At 37.7% G+C, this 11,404-nt stretch overlaps 1 protein-coding gene across 1 annotated transcript; it reads left to right on the top strand.

Annotated features, from left to right (window-relative positions):
• The first annotated feature begins 2,068 nt into the window (after positions 1–2,068).
• Positions 2,069–8,720, top strand: ddost (dolichyl-diphosphooligosaccharide--protein glycosyltransferase subunit (non-catalytic)). The gene is made up of 11 exons (XM_053481878.1): positions 2,069–2,338; positions 3,285–3,395; positions 3,625–3,711; positions 3,838–3,941; positions 5,407–5,501; positions 5,924–6,017; positions 6,794–6,942; positions 7,490–7,637; positions 7,746–7,866; positions 7,958–8,064; positions 8,166–8,720. Exons 1-11 carry the CDS (start codon positions 2,104–2,106, stop codon positions 8,313–8,315), a joined length of 1,401 nt encoding a protein of 466 aa, XP_053337853.1. The 5' UTR covers positions 2,069–2,103; the 3' UTR covers positions 8,316–8,720.
• The last annotated feature ends 2,684 nt before the right edge of the window (positions 8,721–11,404 follow it).

Raw genomic sequence — 11,404 nt, forward strand, 5'->3', positions numbered from 1 at the left:
CAACGGAGCTCACCCTACCTCCAATTGCCAAAGTGTTTATATTTGTTTAGTTTACATAAAATTTAATTTGTCTGATAAATAAACAGGCACTCCAAGTGCAACTGTTTGCACATGATGAAATTAATAAAACCTATATTGTTAGGTTTCACTTTATTTCTACATTAGACTTAAATTGTTTTTAACTCTTTTAAGCTGTTTTATTTAAATTTTTAGAATTTTACTTATTTTTCTTCGACTTATTGGTTGTGTCTGTTCTTTTCATTTCTTATTTATTCCTTATGTCACTACTGAGAATGTTAACATTAACACATTTATAGGCTTGCACTTTTCTCCAGCTCTGTGAATGTTAATTCTTGTTTTGTTAAAAGTTTTATTCCAATTGATTCTCAACTGCCCACAGCAATCTTTTAAACATTTGAGCTGACCCATGTGCTTTAATTTAAAAAAACTGAAATTTAATTTTTTTTTTTTTGTTAATTTATTCGTTCATTCATTCATCTTTATCGCCTTATTCTGTGTATGAGGTTGCAGTGACCTGGAGCCTATCCCATAGCGGGGTACATCATGGACAAAGGTGCCAATCCATCACAGGGCACACATACACACACACACTTAGCCTAAAACACGACTTAGTCTAATCTGCATTTCTTTGGACTGTGACCGAAGTACCCATAAGATAAGTCATGCAACAGTACCAAGAATAACAATAATGATACTGTAATAGTAAGAAAAAGGAATATAGTTGCAGGCAGCGATTAAGAGAGTGCCAAGCAATATAGTGCCACTTCCTGGCCAAACTTGTTGGTGACATTATGTAGAAAATAATTTTTTTTTAAAAACCTTAAATTTAAAAGGTCTGGAAACACCTTTTAATTTAAAGGGTTTTTTTTTTATTTATTTTCTACATAATGTCACCAACAAGTTTGGCCAGGAAGTGGCAACTTTTGCCTTGTACTGTAAGTTACTGTTTGGCTGCTAATCTTGGCAAAAAAATTTGCAAGCAAAACCCCAGATTTCCTTACTTTTTTGAAGGAGGTCAAACAGTACATTTATTAAATTGATGGAAACAAAGGCTATACTATATATACACTATAGCCTATAGTACCGTAACCATGGATATATAGTATACTATAGGATATAGTATATACTGTATATACTGTAGTATTGCGGCATATATATATATATATATATATATATATATATATACACACACTACCATTCAAAAGTTTGGGGTCACTTTCTAACTCCATGATAGCTCTTGATTTTTATTTCTTCCCACATTGTAAAGGAATGCTGAAGGCGTCTAAAAAATGCATTAATCTCCTATGAACAGTTGATCAGTTGATTTTGAGATGTGTCTGCTACTTATGCTCTAAAGACTTCATAACGCCTCTAATCTGAGGTGCTGTTAATTGGTCACTTTTCAGGCTGATAACTCTAAATAAACTTCTCGTCTGCGGCAGAGGTAGGTTTTGGTCTCGCCCTCCTGGGATGGCCTTAATGAGAGCCAGTTTCATTACGGTGCTTGACGGATTTTGCAAATGCACTTGACAATACTGTTTTTGCAAGAACTATTACAGAAAGGCTGACCTCTGTGTCTTAAAATAACAACTAACTGTTGTTTTTGTTGTTGTGTAATTACCTAATTCCATATGTGTTATGTTATAGTTTTGAAATCCCCAGTATTGTTGTAGAATGTAGAAAATAAATCACTAAACAAAAACAAAGAAATTTGCAAGTGACCCCAAACTTTTGAACGGTAGTGTATATTATAATAATATATAATATATATATATATATATATATATATATATATATATATATATATATATATATATATATATATATTTAAGCATGTTTTAGCAATATTTCCTGGTCCTGGACTTCCAGGATATTGTGCTTGGATTTGTAGCTTTTTATCTTCATCTATGTTTATCCAAGCAAATGTAGAAATAAGCGCGCGCTATATTACACACTCCGTGGTTACAGTACACAGCTTCAGGCTGCTCAGTGGTATTGGTCCATGAGGCGGCACCTGATTGGCTGACAGAGCGGGTCAAAGTTCACATCCCTTTTAGCGCTGACGTTGTCCAAAGGAGGAAAATGGCGGCGGGTGGATCAGCACTTCGGGATTCGAGCTGCACTAGAACACCAACACACGGGCGAAAGGGTGTCAGCATGTCCTTATTTCAGTCAGGAGGACTCGTGAGGAATATGCTGTTGTTTTTTTCGGCCGCTTTGCTGCTGCAGCAGGTTTCTGGAGACGGGAAGACTCTGGTCCTGCTGGACAGCCCGAACATCAGAGACACCCATTCAATCTTCTTCCGCAGCCTAGCAGGTCTGGAGATATCTCCTCTATTTCATAGACGTGTAATTAAGCTAGCAGATCATTATGCATGTTATTATTAACGTCAGTTTATTTGTATCTTATAGCTAAACTCAGTGAATGCTTGCAAATTATTGTTAGCGCGTGCATGTGCATCCATGTGAACGCGCTTCCGGGTCTCTGAATGCATTACACTCAGCTCCTGTCTACAGTACAGATCACTGCTTTCCCACATATATTTAATTCTGTTTATCCAAACAATATTTCCATAGGGTTATGAAAAAGAACTGAATGCTAGTGGTACTGTTGTTCTTGAGCAGATGTGTCACATATAACTTACACTGATCAGCCATAACATTATGCCCATTTTCATGATACTGAGTAGGTCCACCTTTGCCACCTATACAGTAATGATCTTTGTGACATCTTTCTGTAACAACCAGCATTAACCTTTTCCTTAACCTTGTATGTGATACTACAGTCAATTTCTTCCCGCCATATATCTCAGCTTTTTAGGTCTAACAGTGCTGTTTTAAACAAAGGCAACGCATCACCCAAGCATAAAGAACATTTATCGACAATTATAAATATATATATTTTAAGTATTAGAAAATAGACAATTATTGTAAACTCTGGACAATAATTACTCTAAATAATAACTCTGGAAAGGCGCTATATAAATACAATTTTTTTATTATTATTATTAATTATAAATAAGATTTGCTTTTAGGCATTAGGCATTTGGTCCAGCACATACAGGGTTCCTCTGTTTTATTTTTTAAATCCAAATATCTAACCAACATCTTTTTCCTGTAAAGTAGAAGGAGATCAAACAGACTAAGCACTTACTATGTGAAAAGCACCCATAATGCCAGAAAAAATAAATGGCCATTATTTGTCTGGGGCCAGGCCGGGTCATATTTTTATGTTAACCATTAGCTGCTCTTTTTTTCCTTAGACCGTGGATTCGATCTCACGTTCAAGACTGCTGATGATCCTGGTCTCTCCCTGATCAAGTATGGACAGTTCCTATATGACCATCTCATCATTTTCGCCCCATCTGTTGAAGGTAAAAATCAATTGGTGGCTCTTTATTACTTTCTCATCAAATGATTACTGTGCTCAGTCTGACTACTTTGAGATGGATTGGCACCAATTCCTTATGGGTGTACCCTGCCTAGTGCCATAAGCCTCCTGGTATAGGCTCCAGGTCCCCGCAACCCTGAATACGGGATAAAGCGGTATGGAAGATGGGTGAGTGTGTGAGTAAGTCTGACTACTATTATGTCTACATTTAGATTTTGGAGGAAACATCAATCTGGAGACCATCACAGCCTTCATTGATGGTGGGGGCAATGTTCTGGTTGCAGCCAACTCGGATATTGGTGAGTCGTTTAAAACATTATAGACAGTGGATGGAACTGGTTTAATATTTTGGTTTAATGTTTTAATATAATTTTTTATAAATTATTTTAGAGCCTTTATACTCTCCGTGTTATGTGTTTTTACAGGTGACCCAATACGCGAGCTGGGGAGTGAATGTGGCATTGAGTTTGATGAGGAGAAAACTGCTGTCATTGACCATCATAACTATGATATCTCTGATCCAGGAGAGGTGAGTAGATGTAGGAGCTTTTGTGATCAATGAAACAAAACCTGCTCACCATGAGTCACAAATACAGCATTTTTTTTACATTACACCCAAAGCCTACAGTTTATACAGTATGTCATCCTTTTTACATTACACCCAAAGCCTACAGTTTATACAGTATGTCATCCTTTTTACATTACACCCAAAGCCTACAGTTTATACAATATGTCATCCTTTTCATCCATACTGTATAAACATCGTTTATACAGTATGTCATCCTATACCTGTTTTAATGTTTCATTACTTTAGATCATGTTCTGTGTAATTCTGAAACGAATGGCTATTAAATGCTTTATAAATATACAAATTAGTTATAATACTGAGATTATAAACTTCCCTTTTTTTCTCATTTCTGGTATTTAGAACAATGAAAATTAAAAGCATGGACACTAAAATGGGAATCAACAGTCGCCACCTGATACGATTTTTATCACAATACCTAGGTGCCAATTCAATGAAAATTCTTTAAGTATCATGATTTTATAAATATTATAATTTGATATTGCATTTCCCTTGATTTTGTTTAAAAAAATTATCTTTAACAAAGGGTTTAATGAGTAACTAATTGTTGCCCATTTTTTATATCATTAGTTTTCTTACCTCTTTTTTAAAAACAATACAAACTAACTTTAAATACAAGAGTTCAACATTTAACCTAAAACAAAATTTAACAAAAAGCAAAATTTTTTACTATTTACTGCAATTCTGTCATCTGCCATAATTATTTCTAAACTTAGCAAATGAGTCACTTCTAGCACATGGGATAAAAATGTGTAAATAGTTCAGAGTGTAACACCTGTAGGGTTATAAAGAAAATGTAATGTATTGCCTCCACAAATGCTTCCAGAGTCGGCTTGTGTCAAGTTGAGTGACAAGAGAAATGCAAATAATGTCATTGCACAGACACTGGTACATTAGCACCACCTAGAGGTAATCCAATGAACTAACATGATTGACTATTCCTTTCTGTGGCACTGGCCTTTATTATGAAAATATTGTAATATAATACAGATAGTGTGCATAACACAGGCTGTTTGTACAAGCTAGCGGTGTGTAGGTTTTAAAACCAGTAGTCTTTGCAGAAATAATAGAATCCATTAAGCTGATCTTTAGTACCACTGTCACCCAGTCCTCACGTGGATTAGATGCTGATCAGACTTGATTCAAACATCATTGTAGCATTGACCAATGACAGCCTACGTGTCTGGGGTTTCCGTAATAAAAGTTACTTAACTAGCTACTTAATTTACCATGCTTTGTTAAAAGGGATTAAAATCTCATCTTGATTCCATCATTAAGGTTTCTATACAACTAAAACATGGGACTGTCCCTGTTACATTCCCACTGGGATAGCTAACCAATTTTTTATTTTCTCACCCCTGCTGTTTGCATGTGTTAATGTTTTTTTTCCCACTTATTGTTTCTGCAGCACACTCTGATTGTTGCAGATCCAGAAAACCTCCTTAAGGCTCCTACTATTGTTGGCAAGCCGACTGAGAACCCCATCCTCTTCAAAGGTGTCGGGTGGGTGGTCTTTGTCATGTTAATTTAAAGATAATAATGGCAATTATGCATGTTTAGATAAAAAAATATATTTGGATAGATGATGCGTGTATGATGTCTGAGAGCTTCAGGGAGACAGGAGAGCAGGCTGCTGCTTTTTGTGTAGTAGCTCCTATTGGCTTATCATTGGGCCGCTGTCTTCGTCTCCTCACCTGACTATATTCATAACTGAGCCAATCTGGTAGTCTTTTTGTGTTTATTGTTATGCTGCAAACAGTGCACTATTTTCATCCCAACTTGCCACTCAGTTCATTTTCTCTGACTAGTGCCCCCTGTGACATTTTCCACCATCCCCTTTATCTATCTGCTTGTAATGTTATGCCCATGTCAGATCATATTCCATGTGCAGCCAGGTGATTGTGGGTCATTTCTTTTATTTACAGAATGGTGGCTGATCCTGATAACCCTCTTGTCCTGGACATCCTCACAGGCTCCTCCACATCTTATTCCTACTTCCCTGACCGTGCTGTTACACAAGTGAGTATTCAGTATGATTTGGTGATGGTGTTTTACCACACATTTTCCAAGAACAGTATTGTCAAGTGCATTTGCAAAACCCATCAAGCACCATGATAAAACTGGTTCTCATGAAGACCAGCCCAGGAAAGCAAGACCAAATCTTACTTCAGATCAGAGCTGTTCTAAAGGCTTTGAATATTTTGGATGCCTTCAGATTGTGGAAGGAAAAAAAATTCAGGAAAGACCATGGAATTAGGCATGTCCAAATATTGATTGGTACTGTGTGGCCTTAAAGAGTACTCTCACTGTCCACTAGATTAGGAACACCAGCAATCAGTGTGCACAGGCTAGCTGAAACTAGACCGATTGTAAGACCAGGTGTGGATTTACCACTGAAAAGTAGAAGTAGCCTCAATTTCTTGTTCTTTCGTATCAGGAAAGAAACGTGATGTGGTCTGTGGTGTAGGTCATGTGCCTCGACTTTCAATGCGAAATGCTTTTCTGCTCACCTCATTTAAAAAAAAAAAGAAGTTTTTTTTAGTTACTGTAAAATTCCTGTTTGGAACTCAAACCAATCTGCCCATTCTCCTGACCTTCATCAATAACGCATTGTTGCATTTGGCTGTCCATGGAATTTGTGTTTTGCCCGAAGTCTGGTCGAAGTCATTGAAATCCCATTCTTCCCCCATACCAATGTTTGATGTGAACAAACACAAACCTAGATGGGATGCTGGGACATATGTATTATATTTTCATGGTTTCTCCCCTCAATATTCCACTCTTTTGTTTCACAGTACCCTCATGCAGTTGGCAAGAACACGCTCCTGATTGCTGGGCTGCAGGCAAGAAACAACGCTCGTGTGGTCTTCAGCGGATCCTTGCATTTCTTCAGCGATGCCTTCTTCAACTCCCCTGTGCAGAAAGCCACACCTGGATCCCAGAGGTTTGAAATATTATCCTTTTTTACTTTTTTTTTGGCCTTAAAAAATTACTTTAAACCACAAATTTGTTAAACCTTCCAAACAAAAAGTGTAAAAGTTTTCACCCCTTGTGGTTTCTAGGAGAGAATGCAATTTAATATACCTAAAGTTTATAACTGAATTCAAACATGTAACTGAATATTACAGATTACATGATCCAAAAAAGTTATTATTCATGAACATTTTACATTGAAAAAAAAGATCTGCAGACTTATTAATTGGTAATATTTTGTAAACTCTTCTAAGAGTTAATTTTTTTTTCATGTGTCTATATAAGGATAAGTGTATAATAATTATTCTAATATGATATAATATTTTTTTAAGCTCACCAGTATACTTGGTGATTACAACAAAAAAGTGAGATCAATCCTAATTTCAGTATTGAGCAATATAACTGTGACTAATTTAAAATTAGGACTGAAAGCAGAAGAGGAGACGATTTGGGAATTTCTGACACAATTTTCAGTCTATAGGTTTTTTGTGGTTAACATGATGTTTGTGATGCTCTAGATACTCCCAGACAGGTAATCAGGAGCTGGCTGAGGCTCTCTCGCGCTGGGTGTTTAAGGAGGCGGGTGTCCTCAGGGTTGGAGCAGTAAGTCATCATAAAGTGGGCGAACGTGCGCCACCTGCAGCTTATACCATCACTGACCTGGTGGTGAGTTTTATCATCACTACAGATTTACATACTTGGTTCTGTTTCACAGGTTTTCAGCAGCCTTATTAAAAATGGTGTTACTGATACCAAGATTCTTATCAATTACAGGAATACAGCATTGTAGTCGAGATGCTGTCCGAGGGCCGTTGGGTGCCATTTGACGGAGACGACATTCAGCTGGAGTTTGTGCGGATCGACCCCTTCGTCAGGACCTACCTCAAGAAAAATGGTTTGCCCAAGATTTGGTCTTCTTTCTAAATCATAGATGTGAGACTTAAATGAACGTGCTATAAAGTGACACACGTGCTCTGTCTGCACAGGTGGCAAATACAGCGTCCAGTTTAAGCTGCCAGACGTGTATGGAGTGTTTCAATTCAAAGTCGATTACAACAGACTGGGCTACACACATCTGTACTCCTCCACACAGGTAAGCACATCGGTTTTTAATAATAATAATGATGATGATGATGATAATAATGTTCCTATTTCGAAGGTGTATGTTCTATTAATTCTGACTCCATGTCGCAGGTTTCTGTGCGGCCACTGCAGCACACCCAGTATGAGCGCTATATTCCCTCTGCTTACCCATACTACGCCAGTGTGTTCTCCATGATGGGTGGCCTTTTCGTCTTCAGCATCGTCTTCCTCCACATGAAAGAGAAAGAGAAGTCAGATTAAGTGGAATGGGTGTTAAAGTTTAAGAATGAAATTAGATTGGGTTGAACCAGTCCTGTTGCGCAGGTCAGTGGTTGGGAGCTGAACTGTGCTGGTGTAGGGATTTTTTCCATGAGTCTGCCGTGCCACTACAACTTTACACAGCAATTTTTTTTTTTTTTTTTTGGTCCACAACCTGAGTTTAAAGGCTTTTTTTTTATACAAGTTGATTCTTTTCTGTAAAAAACTCTTCAGGCTGATTTGTCACTTTATTTAAATAAAAAAAAAAAAAGAGGCCCCACAATGTAAACTTAAATGCAGTTTTGATAACAACATGCACTGATGATTTAGGTTTAAATTTGTATTGAAAGATGTTAAAATTGTGTAAAACTACCAAGGTTTATTAAAGTGGTCCATCATCTTTCCACTTTAAAATGATTGTTTTCTCTTATTTGTGTTTATAAGTACCTTCCTTTAAGAGGGTGTGTGTGGATGCTTTTTTTTTGTTACCTATATTTATTGGAATTATTGTCCAGTAAGGTTTTGATCCAATGCTAACACTTTCAGAATAATGGAGGTTATTATGATTTGGATATAACATTTAAATGCAAAACATTAAGCCCAGTATGTGTAGGTTCCCTTTGTGTTGCTGGGAGCAGCTCTGACCCCTCAGGTCATGACTCTACCAGACCTCTGGGGTGTGTTGTGGTATCATGCACACGTATCTTTTGGGTGCTGTGGGTTGCGAGGGTCTCCCTTTAAACTCCTTGCGCGACAGGCTGTGACATTAACTTTTTTTTCAATCAATTAATGCTTCATTGACCTTCTGTAGGATTCAGACCAGACAGACTAGCCTTTGGGTCCACACAGAGATAGATGAGCCTTGCATGATGTCTGCATGCTTTAAGGCAATGGATCCTACAGTATGTTTGTGTGAAATATTGATATTGACAGACATCAATTATCAGTGGATTGGATAAAAAAATAGGTTGCACGATAACAAGCGTAAAGATAAATTACAAGTATTTGTCACAGCATTTATAACACCTACTGAACCAGTAATAAGTTGGTAATTAAATCAAAATTTTAAAAAAATTACGGAACTTTTTTACACTGAAAAAACTTGACCAAATTTGGGTTAGAAAGAGGGATTTAAAGGTGGTTGATGGTCTGTCTGGCCTGCCGGGATAATGTTTATCGGCCCTGCTGGCCCAAAAATTGCAAGGTGGCTGAAAAGGGTGACTGAAGGCCTCTTGACCCTGCCAGCCTACTTTTGGTCCAGTGATCGTAAAGTGAAATTAAAAGGGAACTAAAAGATTGTGAGCAATGCTGGTGTAACTGTGTCAAGGTGGTTTAAAACCACCTGCCTGATGGGACAAAGCTTAATTTAAAAAGTGTAAAACAAATTAAAGGAATATTTAGAGGCCTTTTTTGTAATGTATTGAGAGACAAAAATATAGGGTGTGATTTGTGTCATTGACCAGAAACACCCCAAAATCTAAATATGATTTTATTTTTATTTTTTTGTACATATAATTACTGGAATTGTGTTCGGAACTGACCATTGTTTTATTAAAACCTGGAAGAATATGTAGTTTTAACCCAAAAAAAAAAAAATAGAAATCAAATCCATGTTTAATAATAAAGTAAGAGCATTTCCACACACATAGTTTAAGGAGAACTTTAGTTTGAGGCTAAACATCTGTGTGGCAACAAGAAAACCACTTGTTAGTAAGACTGATCAGAAAAAAAACGCTTCAGTTTGCATGGAAGAATACAGAAAGTGAACAAAGACTGCATGCAAGTGCAACTATTACCTCACACAACCATTGTCTCATTATTGTAGGTTTTTAACAACTGACCAAAAACAAGCACAACATGACCACTAAGTGTTTTCTCTACCTGTCATGAAGCAGTCAGCCAGACCATTAATAATAATCTCCGACATCAATGGGAACTTGTGGGAAAAACAAGTGATGTATGAAAATGTTTTATTTAAATTCATTTGAATACTTCACTGTAATATTTAGTGTAGTTGATGATAAAGTCAAAAGATGGAGTTTCTTTAAATATTACAGCACAGAACATTGAGCTTTTTTATGGAAGAGCACACCCATTTTCAAGCTAAATGGTAGTCAATTAGGTTCTCAGACTACATCTCTGTTGTGCTAATCTGGGCATATCAAGGGCTTCAAACAGGTTCTGTGGTATTTTAATGTTCAGGGAGCTGCAACCAAGGGCGGCTTAACCAACATGGAGGAGTACACTGAATGACCAGCTATGGTACATGAGCAAGTGCATGATCTGACATCATTGCCTCAAGCACCATTACCACACACTTCAATCAAAAGCTGTGGATGACTGCAGAGGTGCAGGTGAGGACCTCTAAGAACTTGTGAGATATCAGAACAGGTCACATGGCAGTCGTAAGAATAACAAATGGTCCTGGGCCATCAGAAAGACAAAGCACACAGCCACATTCAGGACAGATGTTGCTGTCCTGTAGTTAATGGCCTGAATCCCCTGCCACATGTGCCATAAGGAAGCAAGGAATACTACCCCTCATCTCACCAGGTGATGCGTCTTATAACAGCTGATAAGAGAAAATCTGCAGACAGATTACACCTTCAGGAAAGTGGAGGAGGAGACAACATTCCTGTGCTTTAAAGATGTGTAGACCAGCTTGCAAACGTGTTCTTACTGCCATTCTAAACAGCACAATCATACCAACATGCTTCAAGGCCAACACCATCGTCCCCACACCCAAGAAGACTCCTGTGTCCTGCTTTAATGGACACCAGCTCGTTGCACTCAAACCCACCACCATGAAACACTTTGAGAGGCTTGTTGTGAGTCACATCAACACCCTGCTGCCCCCTCACTGGACCTAATGCAGTTCAGATCTTCCTAACCATTTAATAGACAATGCAAACGCCATCACCACCACCCCATATCTGGCAGGACACATTTGTTCAAAAGCTTTTAACACAATTATTCCTTAGCACCCGATTGGAATGCTGAGCCTGCTGGGCCTAACACCACCATCTACAACTGGATCCTGGACTTCCTGACTGGTAGACCTCAATCAATCTGGATTGGCAACAGAATCTCCA

The sequence above is a fragment of the Clarias gariepinus genome, chromosome 22, assembly GCF_024256425.1.
Source record: "Clarias gariepinus isolate MV-2021 ecotype Netherlands chromosome 22, CGAR_prim_01v2, whole genome shotgun sequence".
Taxonomy (NCBI): Eukaryota; Metazoa; Chordata; class Actinopteri; order Siluriformes; family Clariidae; genus Clarias; species Clarias gariepinus.

Coding starts and splice junctions, on each gene's coding strand:
- ddost (XM_053481878.1), top strand. CDS start 2,104: ATGGCGGCGGGTGGATCAGCACTTCGGGATTCGAGCTGCACTAGAACA. Junction 2,339..3,284: donor CTTCTTCCGCAGCCTAGCAG/GTCTGGAGATAT, acceptor TTTTTTCCTTAG/ACCGTGGATTCGATCTCACG. Junction 6,943..7,489: donor GCCACACCTGGATCCCAGAG/GTTTGAAATATT, acceptor GTGATGCTCTAG/ATACTCCCAGACAGGTAATC.